Source organism: Xyrauchen texanus, chromosome 34, assembly GCF_025860055.1.
Source record: "Xyrauchen texanus isolate HMW12.3.18 chromosome 34, RBS_HiC_50CHRs, whole genome shotgun sequence".
Taxonomy (NCBI): domain Eukaryota; kingdom Metazoa; phylum Chordata; class Actinopteri; order Cypriniformes; family Catostomidae; genus Xyrauchen; species Xyrauchen texanus.
Window position 1 is genome coordinate 22422513 of NC_068309.1, and position 16168 is coordinate 22438680.

Below are 16168 nucleotides of genomic sequence, written 5' to 3' on the forward strand. Positions count from 1 at the left end.
TTCCCTATATTTTATTCTAGGCCAGGAACTGAAACGATCACCTAGATTTGACATATTATACAAAGCAGAACCATATTAAAACATGACATAAAAACAAAACATAAAAGATAATTTTCACAATTCTTGGAAGACTCACCTGATCAATTTGTAACAGCGGTGTCCTGGTCGACATCTTCTAAACTGGATTTGACAGTTTATTTTCTGAAACGAATTTGTTCACAGCGCTCAAGAGACAACCAAAGAGGACATCGGCACAGCACGACGAAAAGTGTCAGAAGTCCAACTTTTAAAGAGCCTACACAAGCTCTCTTTAGGATAACAAACCAGTTTAGAGTCTTGAAAATTAAGTCATAGTTTGCTTACTTTACGAGTCAAAAAAACACTAACCGTCTTGAAATATGTTTGTAAATTCGCTCTCAAATAGTCGACGACCGTTTGGATCTAGACATTGAATCCCAACTTCCTATTTTACTTTCTGTAGTTAAACTGGTGTTTCTTTCTGGGGAATTACAGACAGAATACCAGCATCGTAAATAGATATCTTAAACGGAAGTCGTTAGCTGATGAAAAAAAAAATGTTCCCAGCATAGATGTGCAAAATCGAGTCCGATGACTTATTTTTCTTTATTAGGCCGGTGGCAAAAATCAGGAGGGTCCTTAATTTGTCCGTAACTATAAATGAAAGTCTGTATATCGTTGTGCATAGGTAATGAAAAACTTCGAGTCCTATTTGCCCCCGACAGTATTTAAGAAAAAAAGATGGGAGTCCTTTTTAGTCCAGAAAAACTTTAGGTTAAGTTAAGGAGCTGCTCCTTTCAGTTAGCCAACTCAGCAGCACTCACTTCGGCGATCCTCCGAGAAATGATCCGTCAAACAGGTGTCTACATGTCAATGTTTTAGATTCCTCCAAGGCCAAGTCAAATACCTGTTAAGGTATAGAGCTCGAAAACTAATGATATAAATCACAAAATGGAGGTGATGATATACTGAAAAGCACATCTAACCTGCTAACGCGCGTTAGCTGGCCGTGTGACTTCGAAGAAAGTCGCTGATATTTTGACAGTATGGTAGTAAGAATGAGTCCGAACCGTTACCCGGTAGTAAATGACAATGAATTGTACGGTTCCAGTCGGTGGTACGCGACGAATTACATCTGTGAGCCGTAGAAAGGCGAGCAGTCGGGCAGTCACGACTGGTACCGTAGCAGCGCCCGGACGCCAGTGTTGTTTGCGTTGAAGCGAGAAATGTGAAACCAGTCTGCGGATCGACTTCCTCTCTCATCAGCAGTTTTAAAATAAAAGTCTTTCATTCACATACAGATGAAATTGCTCTGACGTCACATCGCAGCAACAGCGCTTCCGGGTTCTGTCGAGCAGCAGATTTCAACGGTGGAAATAGGCAGCGCTGTAGTTTTTAATATATAATGTCATAATGTATTGTAATGTTAATAAAAGTTATTATAAATGGTTTATCTATGGTTTACAGTTAAGAAATGAAGTGGGTTATTTTCTGAAATGTCAGCATAACAAGTTTAAACTTGGTTCCATTAGCCTGTATGATCATGTCGGACATGTAACATTCCGACATTAACTTCTTCGTAAAAAGTTAATATCAACCAACAGCTGCTGCGGGTCAATTGTGTCTAATAGAGTAGATGCGATAACAATGACGGTGGGAAGTGAATTATCATCGTTTATGTAAAATCCTGATGCAACGATCTGGTGGAATTTTAGAGAAGCCCACATCTCCAATAATCTGTGAGAAACGGGGTGTTTCAATCCCAAAACAGCACTTTTTGGGCAGTTTCAGTGCAATTTCAGAAAAGAACCCATAGACAGCAGTTCTTGTATCTTTTGGCAACCAAAAGAACCCGGAAGGAGCGGGGTGGAGCGTTTCTTTGTAAACAGTAACTTCATCTATAGTCTTAAAAATAAAGGTACATTTTTTAAATCAACTGCATGTATGGATTTTGTAATGTATATGCATTTATTCATCGTTATTTGTTGACTGTGTAGCGATATCAAATATGTATGCATCTTTATTATTTAAAAAAATTTTTATCTAAAGTTCATATCTAAAGTTAGATGTGCCGTTCATATCTAAAGTTAGATGTGCCGTTCATATCTAAAGTTAGATGCAAAAAGCTATACGCAGTTTCGAGATGTGTTTTCAAAAGTTGAAGTTCTTTAATGTCCAACTGACATGGCATCTAAAAATGTCTCCGGTTACTCTTGTAACTTCTATTCCCTGAGATGAAGGGAACGAGACATTGCTAAACACTTTGGGGAATACTCTTTCTACTTGGATTGTGTTCCCCTTCACATTTAACATCCACTGGCTAACTCCCCTAAGCACATCCCCTCGGGGGAATCCCTGGAACCATTTTGGAAGTAAGTAGAGATGCACCAATTGCAATTTTCTTGGCCGATTCCGATTTCCGATTTTTTACAAGTGTGACCTGCCGATACCGATTTTTCCGGTTTCGATTTTCTTTCTAAGAACTATTATTGACCACATATACAAACAAAATCTACCTTTCTTCAATGCAAAATTGTATTTTCATAATAAAATAAATTATTAAACATTACAATTTCCCCCAAACTGCACTAAGTTACAGGATTTTAGAAATAACAATTAACTGCAAATGAATTGCTTTATATAACAGATGTCATTTTCCACTATTATAAATGGACCTTTTTCTCTTTATTACTCGTCTAACAAAACCATTCCAAAGATCTGAAAACCATACCTGTCAACACTCCCGTTTTTCCCGGGAGTCTCCCGTTGTGTCCAAAAAAAACTCCCGTAATTTGTATGGCCCAAACCACGTTATATGAATAATCACATCAATATATTATTCCAAGATGGTCCAGTTGCCAGATCTTGAATGAAACGCATCCTACTCACACAATCGACACATCATACACATTACAAGTCATTTATGACCTCAACCTGGCAACCTACAACCCAGCTGCACTGTTGATATCTGCACAGGCAGTAGACGCGGGATGTTAAATCAAGTATCACTGGTAGATGGGAGAAGAAGACTCAGCTGGTGAGCCGGTGAAAAAAACAAAATATACATGTAAATTTAACAACAGCTGGACGGAAGAATTTAATTTAATATCCTGAAGCCATATCGACAATGCCCACGCCTTTTGCAAAGTGTGTCGCACTGATTTTAATATTGGACACGGTGGGAAGAATTACGTTACTCACAACGGCACAATTTGTATGTATTTAGCCTGCCTCTGCCATCCAGCACCCCCCTTCCCCCTCCCGGATTTGTGTACCCAAATGTTGACAGATAACAGGCTGCGTGTGCTACATGACACGAGTTTAAACAACTCGGGCAACGCGACGTCGGAAAAGTATCACCTACTCTGTATCGAGAAAATTTGTCATATTTCTGAACAATCTGTCCTCAACTATGGAGAACAGCTGGTCATCCAGGGCCATGAATTCCATAATTTTCCTCGTAATTGCTTTGGTCTTTTCGCTGTTCATTCCAAGGGTTGATAGGAGAGGCTGCTGACTTGTGACTGGCTCTGAGCTCTGGCTAGCTTTAGCCACTTTCCCTTTTTAGCTTCTTTTTTAAAATGGGCATTTTCAGCTGGGTGATGGTGTTTTAAATGTCTAATTAGGTTTGTTGTTCCGAAAGTTATTGTGGTGGTTCCCCCACGGTTTACTTTGGCCTTACAATTATTACAAATTGCGAACTTTATGTATTCTTCACTCACAGTGAAGATCTTCCATGCCAATTACATGTTTACGTGCGGCTGTGACTTATTGCCTGCGCCGCTGGCAACATAACGGACCGGCTTGGGATCGGTAAGACATGAGGCTGACCGGCCGGTCACCGATCCGGTCCGAGCATGTGGAAAATCAGCTAATTCCGGTCCCTGGCCGGTCGAGCGGTGCATCTCTACTGTTAAGTGAGCGAGGGAACTTTTTGTTGACAGACCCTCAACCCCTTGATTTTGACAGAGGGAGAGAGTCTACTCTGATGTATGCTTCAGGCAGCTCCATATCCCACAATGCAATTTGATTGTGACGTGACAGCATATTGCACTTTATCAACCCCAACCCCACGCAACTCTAATGTATGATGGAAGTGAAATTAGGTCAGACAGACACTGGTGAATAGTCTGGACGTGCTCGCTCTTGAGGTGCGCAGGTATGCTCATGGAGTTAAGTCGAACCTCCAGAAAGTATCCTTTTCACCCAGTTTACACTGATTCCCAGGCTGTTCAAATGGTGAAGTATAATGTCCCTGTGGTCTCATAGCAGAACCTTTGATCGGGTAATTTAGAATTCACATCCCATTCGTATTCAAAGGGGTGAGTGCTGCATTGACACATTTCATGAACGTGCGCAGTTCTAGAATACGAAGGAAAGGACTTTTAAACATAAGAGAGAGAATTTTTGTAAGTGATCAGTATGATCAGAATTCAATTAAAAGGTCACAGGTGCAGATAGGCCAGAGGCCACTGTCTTTATGCTTGCTGATGAGAAAATAACGGCTGTAACATTCTCTCTGTGCAAGGTATGGGGAACGACTGCCTCTTTCACAAGGAGATTTACTACCTCGGAGCGCAGAATGGGTGTGTCCTGCACTGTAACATGGAGGATAGAACACTGTTGAAGCGAGGCAGCCACGTCACGAACCAGAATGTATATCCGCACACTACCGTTTTTTATTAACACACTGAGAAATGCTCAGTTATGCACATCAAGCAACCGTGTAATGCGATTAGACACTAATCACCTGCAGTTATCCCGGCGAGTAAGTTTGATTGGAGAGGAAGAAAGAGCTTTTTCAGCCTTCAGCACGTGTCAAGCAGCCACTACAAATGTACGCACACTATTCAAGCAATGCATAGGAAGCGTTGCAATAAAAACTGACTCGTTAGCTGGGAAGGGCGAGTTGAAACCGAATAGAAAAGCATGAGCTCTAGATTGCTATAAATGCTATACTTCCAGGAGGATTCTTCCTGCTGGGGACTGACAACACTATTTGCGTCACAGTACAAAGATGCTGAAATATGCCCAAGGATGTCAGCCACTCCAATCTGGGCGCACACAGATTAGGGCGCGTGACAGGTCTCAGTAAGCTCAATGTGAACCTCAGGAAAGAACAACACTGCTTTCCAACCCATGGTCTTTTGACAGCAGAAGGTGTGCAGGAATCATTCATTAAGACAAAAATGTTCTGACTCGACAGTAGGCGACCACTCAAGGCCGAGCTCCTCGACCGCCCAAGCAATGACATGGAGTAACTCGCTGGGGGAGGGACTGCAGCACCATTCTTCCAATGCTACGAGTGACACGCATCATTATCATCGTCAGACCTGCCGAATATGACAACACCATGCTCATCCAGAGAGGGACGGATTTCATCACATGCATACTGCACTTGCATGGGCGCAATATCCTCCTCAGTATCTTCCAGGTCAACCTCGTGGCCCGCCATGCTTCCTCATGTGGTCCCTCGAGACTTAACATAGACGAAGCGGTTGGGAGGGCGTGTGAGGTGGAATCATCCCTCTGAATGAGCGTGACCCTAAATTGTCTGTCGCTCACAGGAACACTTGTGATATAACATCTTTAAAAAGACACCTACACACAAGCGGCTCTTCTATACATATTTTTTTTTTTTTTTTTTAACATCACTTGGATGTAAGCTCCGATTTGCCTAAACTCGGCATTAAGGAAATAGGAGAATATGCTATGTTAACCCCAATTTCACATGTTATCCAGTCCTATTGTTTCTATATTTAGCACATGTACATCTCTGATATGTCTTTTTAAGAGCATTTAATCTGGAAAGCATCACATTCAAATTAACATCTGCTAAACATCTTAAAAAGATGATATTTAGTCTAAATAGTCTAAAACATAAACGACTGATGAATGTCTTATTGAAATCTGAGAGGAAACATATTGCAGAAGAGCTAAGAAAGAAAATAAAAACATCTTCCAGAACACATAAAATAGACCTCTGGGTGAAGTATACATGCTATCAGGGGTAATGCATCTTTCTTTGCTCAGCTCTATCCCATATAGCCTATTTTAAAACTGATAGTTTCAGCCCTGGGTGTCGATTGGTCAACAGATGTGCTTTATTCATGATAAAGCACATCTCTGACCTCTTCACAGAACCTCTATTTGAACTTCTGACAGTTATTCTTGTGCCCTGACTATCAGGGACTATAATTTTTGGTGGATAGATGGAATTTTATGATTTACTTACAAAATTTAACATTTTAATGAACATTTGTGTCCTTAATATTTTTATTATGTGGTGACAGTTTTATAAAAGCAATAAGGCACTCAAGGCTGTGCTATATTTTGTGGTGTAACAACACCATTCAGTCATGACTATATTCACAATATAGCACAGACTCTCATGCCTTATTGCTTAATCACAATGTATATGGCCATTCCTGCTTGCTAAAATATGTAAGAATGAATGAATGCATGCATGCATGCATCAATTAATGATTTGCCATCTATAGGAGTTTGGTGGAATAACTGAAAAAGGGGGTGGGGGTAGCTCATTTCAGTTTAACCCATTCATGTATGGGAATTTCACCAAACACTCGTACATATTCAGGTCTTATCAGATCCGGTACGTATATCTATCACAAATGAATCTACAAAATGCTCAGATTGTGTAAGACAATTAGAAAATAATATAATAAAATATATTTTTATATATTTTGATGTTTATTTTTCATATATCAAAGAGATAATGCAACAAATTAGGACAAATCAACAACAGGATTCATTACTTTCACACTGAAATTTAATGAGACGCAACTGGCTTTCAAACACTGATTGAGCTACACATAAGCTGCACACAAGTGTTTACTCAGGCACTTATTGAGTCTAAATAGATACACAACTTACATTATTTCAGTTCTTCACCCAAATGGCAATAGTCATATGTAAAGGGATCAATGGAAAGGAGGAGGCGAGAACCGGCTTTTCAATATAAATAATAGTTTAATGATACACTTAAAAGAAGACACAAACACACACGACGGACATGTCCGCTAACGATCTCTCTCTCGCACGATCCTCTGCAGTCAGCCTTTATTCCTCACATAGGCATAATTAGCCTAATACCGGACCGGGTGTGTAGGATCACGACCCGGCCCCGCCCTCCGCCCTGCCACATCATATTATACTGTTCATGTGTTGTACTTGCTATAGTTATTTCTTCATCAAAAAGCAATGTCAAATGTAAATCAAGTCAGTCACTGAAACAACAGTGCCACCTAGATTACAAACAGCATGTATAATATTTATGTGTATACATGCATATGGGATACTGATAATTCACAGTTGTCGCACAGGACATCAACATGATATAGTAGTTGTATGAATATATTACTAATCTGTCTTGTAATAAACAAAGAAATAGATATCCTGTGATAGTAAACTTATGGATATGAATTAAACATAAAAATATAATTTATTAAAAAAAAACACAACACCAATGACACCTAGGGTCTCTTATGAACCTATACACGTTTGGTACTTTATAAAGCCATTATAAAATTATTATACTTTTTTAAAATTTTTACCTTTTTTGTGTTACACTACTTATAAAAGAAAGACTGAGGAATACCAAAGAGGTGTGGGCACAAGTCTAAAATTTATGAAGTACAGGGGGTGTAATGAAGTCCCGGGTCACTAAAGGCCCGAGGTATGCATTTAAGGGTTAAAGCTGAAGTGTGTAACTTTTCTGTGTTAAAAAAGCTACTTTTTCCTATCTCAGCTTAATATGCAAAGACAACTAAAAGTAAGCCATTCATATATTAATTATCTTGAAAACTGTAAACACTGTGTCTCTGTGGCTCTACGAATATTCCTCTGTTTGTTTTGAGTGACCCGTCTGAAAAGAAACCGCCAATAGCATGGGTTGGGGATGGGACTATCTATTTGTTTGATCAGCTGCAGATCGGGAAGTATTCAGAAGAATGTTTTGAAAGGAGAGTAAGGGGCTGATTGAATTTAGAAGTAACTAATGACATAACAATGATATCAGGATGTAATTCAAATGTGTAATTACTTTTATGCTAATACTCTTGTCTTTTTTGGATACTTTGATGGTCATGCACAACAGTTCACAAAATGATATGCTTTGTTGTCATTAGTGGGGAAAACGCTTATGATATTTAAACACAGTTAAATTCTTAGTAGACATACTTATTTTAATAAAGTATAATTAGACTTGGTGGCACTGAGGTGCACAGAACAGGGGCAGCAGGGGCACAAGCCCCTAAAGGTGCCTTTAAGAGCGCATGCTACAGCAGATCGGGTGCTGATTCCAATCTTTAGTGATCTTCACTTTACCCTATACTCACTCCGAACTGCAGAGCCCTTGAAGTGGGTACTCTGAAGGTAACATGGCATTACTGTATGAATGGTTTAACAATGACATGTCATTAACATGGGGTTGTCACAGACCATGTCTGAAAATATATAAATAAACAAGTGAATTACCATGGTGCTTTTGTGAGTAATATAACAGTATAGGCTGTTGTGATAAAGGAAAAATAGAACAAATTATATACAGTATATACAATAAAATGCTTTAAATACTCAAGAAGCAAAGAATTAGTTAAGTATTTATAATTACTAATCATAATAAAAACATAAATAAAAATTAAGTGCCCTTTTTATCCTTCCGCCCCTGTCCATGCTAAGGTCTGTGCAGGACACTGTGCAGGTCTGTGCAAAAGGTTCTTTATCAATGTTTTAATGACTCACTCAAATTACAGAAGACATTAATTTGTTGCCACCTACTGGTGTAAAAGTGTATGAATATGTGAACAAATATGAACTAATAAGTTTTAGAATTATTTTATACCTCTATTTTACCAGTGTTATTCTATTGAAATTAAAATCTCTTTTCTGAATGATTTTCTATTTGAACAAATTCAAAAGACTCGAGTCACGAGTTAATGGCATGTATGTCATTAACTCATGACTCATGTCTTTTGAATACAGAGAAACATCATCTGGAGAAAATTCACTCCACTAAAGAGAAAACAAGCTAAATGTGAGATTTATTGTAATAATAGGTTTTTGTAGTGTTTTATATAACTTTAATCTATATAAGTTGCAAAATTATTGATTTTCTTTTTGTAATTAAAATGTTTTATTGATTCATATAGACACCACAAAGAAAAACCCAACACATACACAACAACAACATTTCACATTCAAACTCCACTAATATCCCTCCCCATTCACCATCCCCACCCTGACCCCCAACGAACAACCCTGTGGTCCCACATAACACACACAACCAAAAAACATAAAAGATAATATAATAAAAATACATAATTAAACTAAACTACACTTTCTACATCCCCTCCCACAGAATACCCCCAAAAACTAAATAATACCCCCATTTTTTTTACAAATAAGTCCCAAAACCCTAGCCTTCTACTTACTACTTCCTCGAAAGCAGCCACCCTCCCCATTTCCACACACTACTCCGAAAAAGTCACGCATACAACTCTGAACTTTCAACCAAAATTCTTGAATCTTAGCACACCCTCAAAAAACATGGAATGTGTCTCCATCTTCTGAATGGCATCACAGGCAGGTGGGTTTGTCTTTAAGACCAAGCCTATATAATCTAGAGGGGGTCCAACAGAATCTATAAAGAATCTTATATTGCATAAGGTGAACCCTTGCATCTCTAGATGCATTTTTTTAATCCTAGCCCACACTCCCTCCTCCAATACAGAGTTAAATCTCCCATAATCTCTTGATAGAAGTTAAAGCTCCATCCCCTGGACTCTGAATTAACAGGGAGTACTACACTGATGCATCATGACCTTTTCCAAAAGCAGTAATCACCTCTTCCAGAGTATCTGTCACTTTAGGGGGCTGTGAGCTACTCCCAAAAATATTACAGGTCAGGTGGCGCAGCTGTAAATACCTTAAGAACTGAGATCTGGGAATCTTAATGTGTTGAACCAAATTTCCAAAAGATCAAAACACTCCATTCTCATATAGGTAAACGAGTGTAGTAGTAACCCCCCTCACAATCCACATGTGTGGCAGCACCTCAAAACTCATCAAGGCATGATCTGAGACTAAGATGTTTCCAATTGAACAATCAAAAACAGTTAAAATGAACGACCTAGATATATATAAAAAAATCTATTCTAGAATAAATCTAATGGAAAAAAAACGTATAGTCCATACCAGGTGGGTTCAAAAGTCTCCAAATATCTGTAAGACCAAGATATTTACACATCCAGTGAAGCGTCAATGTTGCTCTAGGGGGCTTACACACATTTGCTTCACTATGATCAATCAAAAGATTAAAGTCTCCTCCCAATATTATATCATGAGGGGTGCCAGCGGCTTGCTACATCCCTTCAAGATCTATAAAAAAGCCCTGATCATCAGTGTTAGGTGCATAAATATTAGCCAAAATCAACCTTTGCCCCTGAATTTCAGCTAAAACAATAATGACTCTTCCTAATTTATTTTAAACCTGTTTGAGACGTTTGAATTGTAGATGTTTATTTATCAATGTAATGACTCCCCTGCTCTTACTTGAGCCAGCACTAAAGAAAACATGTCAACCCCATATCTTCCCAATTTTTCAGCTTCCTGCTTGGAAAGATGCATTAAATGAAGAAACACTATATCATATTTCTTACCCTTAAGAAAATAAATAACCTTCCTTCTTATTATGGGGTGTCCCAACCCATTCACATTCCATGTGGAGAGAACCACTATATAAAATATAGTAAGCACAATAATAGATTGTGTGTCAAAAATAAAAATGATAAAGACCACATTCCCCATTAGTGCAACAATCAAACCCTGAGCACACAAACAGAAAAAATTTGTGCATTAACCCCGCACACGACAGTGCCAACAGTTATCCATCCCTCTAAACTCAAACAGTCCATGTATGCTTACGAGAGTCCCCACAACAAATTTCTGTCGGATTGCTCAAGTCCGGTGTTTCTATACAAATTTTGTGAGACAGAATTACATAACAGAAAATAATCTATAAAACATTCTCCAGACAATAGGAGTGTAAAGGGGTTTAGACAGGCAAGGAGGAGGCAAGGACCGGCTTGACGATATAAATAACAGTTTTAATGAGAAACTTAAACAAAAGACACAAACACACATGACGGACATGCCCGTAAACGAACTCTCTCTCCCGCACCATCTTCCGCAGTCGGCCTTTATCCCTCTCGGAGGCTTGATTAGCCTGATAAGGGACCAGGTGTGTAGAATCACCACCTGGCCCAGCTCTCCACCCTGCCACATTCCTCCCTCGTTCTCTCAGGCTAGGGAGCCCCCAGCATGACGTAAACCCCCCTTTCCCTGGGGAGGGGCTTGCCTTCCGCCCCGTCTGCCGGCAGGTCATCCCCGTCTACCTGGATGAGGGAGGGGACAAGGGGAGGGAACCACAAATAATTAAAATAGGGTGGGTACCACCTGTAACAGTGTAGTACACCCAAACAACCACTGTAAAATTTAAAAGAGAGGGAAAAGGCCAACGTGGAGCAGCAGTGAGAGAGAGAGAGAGAGAGAGATGAAAAAAAAACTTACTCGCCAGTTCTCTGATACACCGTCGCATATTCCTTGATCACTCCTACACCCTCTCAGGCGGACGACAGCCGCTCCTCCCCGGGCGGACCAGAGTCAGACCCACGAACCCCGGTGGACAGAACGTGGGGACACTCCTCCGCCCCTGACAGCGGCCCTACCGCTCCAGGCGGTCGGGGAGTCACTTCCCTCCTCCCCTCACGGACGCCAGTCTTCTTTTGACCCCTCCGTGTTTCTGGGGGATGGCAGGGCTCTCCTTCGCCCCTGGCAGCGGTTTCATCGCTCCAGGCAGTCCAGTCCCCACTCACCTCACAGACTTTACAGCAGAATTACTGTTTCTATGAAAGACAATATTAGCTGTGAGCATGTAAATATTTTGCGGCCATTCTTAGCATCTATTCTCAATTTGGCCAGAAACATCAGTGCAAAAGCGATCCTCCGTCGATGCAAGAGTTTCTTGAAGGCGTGTTACTACACAAAACAAATTCCAGCCGCTAGGCGGAACCTACACAAAAAGAAACAAAAAGGCCCCCAGCTACCTCAGACAGTCAAGTGTATATTTAACGAGTCAAGTTCACTTGGGGCCACATAAGAAACACCATATGGCTTACTCACTCCAATGATTTTATGAAGGACATCGCTTGCTTTGTACATGTAAATTCTTTGTGGCCATCCTTAGGATCAATTCTAAGTTTGGCCGGAAACATCAGTGCAAAAGTGATCTTCCATTGATTTAATTAGATTCTTGCATTCCTTGAATCAATCACGTTTCTCTCTTGTCTAATTTGCAAAGTCTGTGAACAAGAAAATGTTGTGATTCTTCCGAGAAAGCTTTCCTTTACTCCTCGCCTCGCGCAACACAAGACCTTTATCGGATGATCTCAGAAATTAGACCAGTATTGATTGGCCCTGTCTCCCTCCATGGATCACCAACCTGGGACTCTGTGATCTTGCTCAATTTCCAGCTTATGGCCTGTTATGTCGAGCAGACTCGGGAAGAGCTAGGAATTTCACCATATCTCGGCCTTCCACATGCTCAGGATTCAAATCCTCCAGTTTTTCCCAAAGGCACTTCAAATCCACCTTGGTTGCTAGCAGATAAGCAGCTAATTCCCTCTACGATGACTCCAGATAATCGATCTGTCTCTCGACGTCCAACAATCTTCAAATAAAATAAAAATCAAATCACTTTATTGTCACACGACCATATGCACAAGTGCAACAGTGGGAGAAAGTCTTGTGTGCCGTTCTGAGCAACATATCAGTCATGACAGTGATGAGACATATACCAATTTACAATAAACAACATATTTACACAACACAATTTACATATCTAATGTACAAATAATTACACAACACAATAATAATATACAATGTACAGTAAACAATACACGCACTATAGAATACACATACACATAATATAGAATACACATACGATAAAGAAATAAATATTAAAAAAAGTATATAGTAGGTTGTATTGTAAAGAGAACATAATTTATGACAGTCCAGTGTGAGATAATAAGATTAATAAAGTGCAGTGCTGATGTAAATTGATAGTGAGATCAAGTGTTCAATAGTCTGATTGCTTGGGGGATGAAGCTGTCATGTAGTCGGCTGGTGCGGGTCCTGATGCTGCGATACTGCCTGGCTGATGGTAGCAGTGAGAGCAGGCCATGGCTCGGGTGGCTGGAGTCTCTGATGATCCTCCGAGCTTTTTCACACACCGCCTGGTATATATGTCCTGGAGGGAAGGAAGCTCACCTCCGATGATGTGTCTGGCAGTTCGCACCACCCTTTGCAGGGCTTTGCGTTTGTGGTGGTGCTATTGCCATACCAGGCAGAAATGCAGCCAATCAGGATGCTCTCAACAGTGCTGGTGTAGAACCGTATGAGGATGAGGATGAGTTGGTTCATTCCAAACTTCCTCAGCCGTCTAAGGAAGAAGAGGCGCTGGTGAGCTGTGAGTTCCTCAGTGATATGGACACCGAAGAACTTGAAGCTGCTGACTCTCTCCACAGGTGCTCCATTAATGGTGATGGGGCTGTGTTCTCTGTCTTTCCTCCTGAAGTCCACTACCAGCTCCTTGGTCTTACTGACATTGAAGGAGAGGTTGTGCTCCTGACACCAGCATGTCAGAGTGTGCACCTCCTCTCTGTTTCATCATTGTCAGTAATCAGACCTACCACTGTCGTATCATCAGCAAACTTAATGATGGCATTGGAGCTATGTGTTGCCACACATTCATGTGTGTACAGTGAATACAGTAGTGGGCTGATAACACAGCCCTGCGGGGCTCCAGTGTTGAGGGTCAGTGATGAGGAGATGTTGCTATCCATTCTAATCACCTGACGTCTGCCTGATAGGAAGTTCAGGATCCAGCTGCACAGCGAGCTGTTTAAGCCCAGAGCCTGGAGTTTCACATCAAGCTTGGAGGGCACTATGGTGCTGAATGCTGAGCTGTAGTCTACAAACAGCATTCTCACATATGTGTTCCTTTTTCCCAGTGGGGAGAGAGCAGTGTTGGTTACAAGAGCATCTTGTAACCTACTCAATGAATTTCGTCTCCATGAAAGTAATCGATCAACGTATTACAGCAAGATCCTCCAAATCTGCAATGACTTTCATCAGTATTGTGACCCATTCATCAATTCACACCAGATGTCTTTCAGTTCACCATCTGAATTGATTCCGGGGCTTTTGGTCTGTTGCTCCAGGGAATCAGCCCGAGCACGTAAGTGTCTTAATATCTCCTGAGCCCGAGGATTTAGAATTTTTTACATATTGGCTTCCTAAAACAGTTAAGAATTAGGGTGTATCGAATCTCACCGGTTTATGAAACACATAGTAATAAAATTAGCAAAGCTTCACATGACTCCCCGAAATGAATGATTTTCTATAATAAACACAATTTCTTAAACAAATTTGTTAAAGGAATAGTTCAACCAAAAATGAAAATTCTCTCATTATTCACTTACCCTGATGCCATCCCAGATTTATTTGACTGTCTTTCTTCAGCAGAACACAAATTAAGACTTTTAAAAGAAGATAGAGCTCTGTCAGGTCCTTATAATGAAAGTACACGGGTGCCAGCACTTTGGCGGTCCAAAAGTCATATTTAGGCAGCAATAAAGTAATCTCAATGACTCGATAGCAAATTGATAGGTTTATGTAATAAAAAAAAAGTTGATAATTAAAATGTTTTTATCTTTAAATCAGCGCTTCCATCCAGGACTCTGATGTGGTTTGAAATGGCCGAACACTTGCATGATGTTCGTTCTTCTGTTATAAATAAGTGCCACTTCCGAATTCTCGTGTGAACTCGCCAATGCACTTACATTACACGTTTTAAAAGTTACTGTTTTAATTATCTATTTATTTTTAAACAAACGTATCGATTTGCTTGAGAAGACATTCATTGATCGACTGGAGTCACGTGGATTACTTTATTGTTTCCTTAATATGACATTTGGACCTCCAAAGTGCCGGCACCAGTGTACTTTCATTATAAGGACCTAACATAGCTCTATCTTCTAAAAATCTTTATTTGTGTTCTGCTGAAGAAAGACAGTCATACAAATCTGGGAAGGCATTAGGATAAGTGAATAATGAGAGAATTTTCAGTTTTGGTTGAACTATTCCTTTAATAAATGGAAAATAATAAAAAGAATATTATTTTAATTGTTCTTTAAACGGTTTCAGTTTTTGTTATATATATATATATATATATATATATATATATATATATATATATATATATATATATATATATATATATATATATATATACACACACATTTTTAAAGTTGTGCTTATAATGGGACGTTACCATTTTCTGAATGAATATTAGCTGGCTAAATTGAATAGTTTAAACAGTAAAAACTAAATCTAAACACTATCTATGCTAAAGCGTTAAATACATTAATTTTGCACATCTAATAGTGTTATTAGGGACTGAGCCCATATGATTGAAATCCCAGAATAACCCCTGGTTGACATGTAGATCGTCATGGCAACAAATTTGTAAAATTGGTTATATCTTTACACAAACACAAAAAAATAGTACGTGATTTTATCACACTGAAATCATGTTAAAGCATGCATATTGTTTATGTCTTGTGGCTATACTTTTGAAACAGTGAGTATTTTAATGTTTACGGATTGGCCACCATTTACAACCGTTTAAATTATGATTTAAATGCTGTCAATTGCGCTAAACTTGTATTGAAACCTGAATATTCCTTTAAGTTCGATTCAAACAGGTGTTGTCACGTCAGATAGAGTTATTGTGTTCTAGACGTGTATAATCTATTTCAGAACGGAATGTTACAACGTGACAGACTTAAGTCTGCAATTTGTTAATAAATCAACTGGGGTGAACCAATCTTCCCCATCATAAACTGATTGCGTTTAAAAACCTTGCACGTTTTATATGCCCACACATTTCACATGTTGTTTGTCATTGGTCTAGGATGATGTCATGCACACAGAAACCCCGCCTTGATTTCAACCCCCCCCCTCCACATCGCGCGCTGTCTCATTGCACATACACATCTGCCGTATACAT

At 39.7% G+C, this 16168-nt stretch overlaps 1 protein-coding gene across 10 annotated transcripts in view; it reads right to left on the reverse strand.

Annotated features, from left to right (window-relative positions):
- The window catches only part of LOC127627418 (serine/threonine-protein kinase MARK2-like), a 52967-nt gene extending 51741 nt beyond the window's left edge, over positions 1-1226 (reverse strand). For all 10 annotated transcript variants that reach the window (XM_052103762.1, XM_052103759.1, XM_052103757.1 and 7 more), the window contains exon 1: positions 137-1226. In XM_052103762.1, coding sequence (XP_051959722.1) covers positions 137-172 — 36 coding nt within the window. In that variant the 5' untranslated portion in view covers positions 173-1226. The remainder of the gene's footprint in view (positions 1-136) is intronic.
- Positions 1227-16168: the final 14942 nt, after the last annotated feature.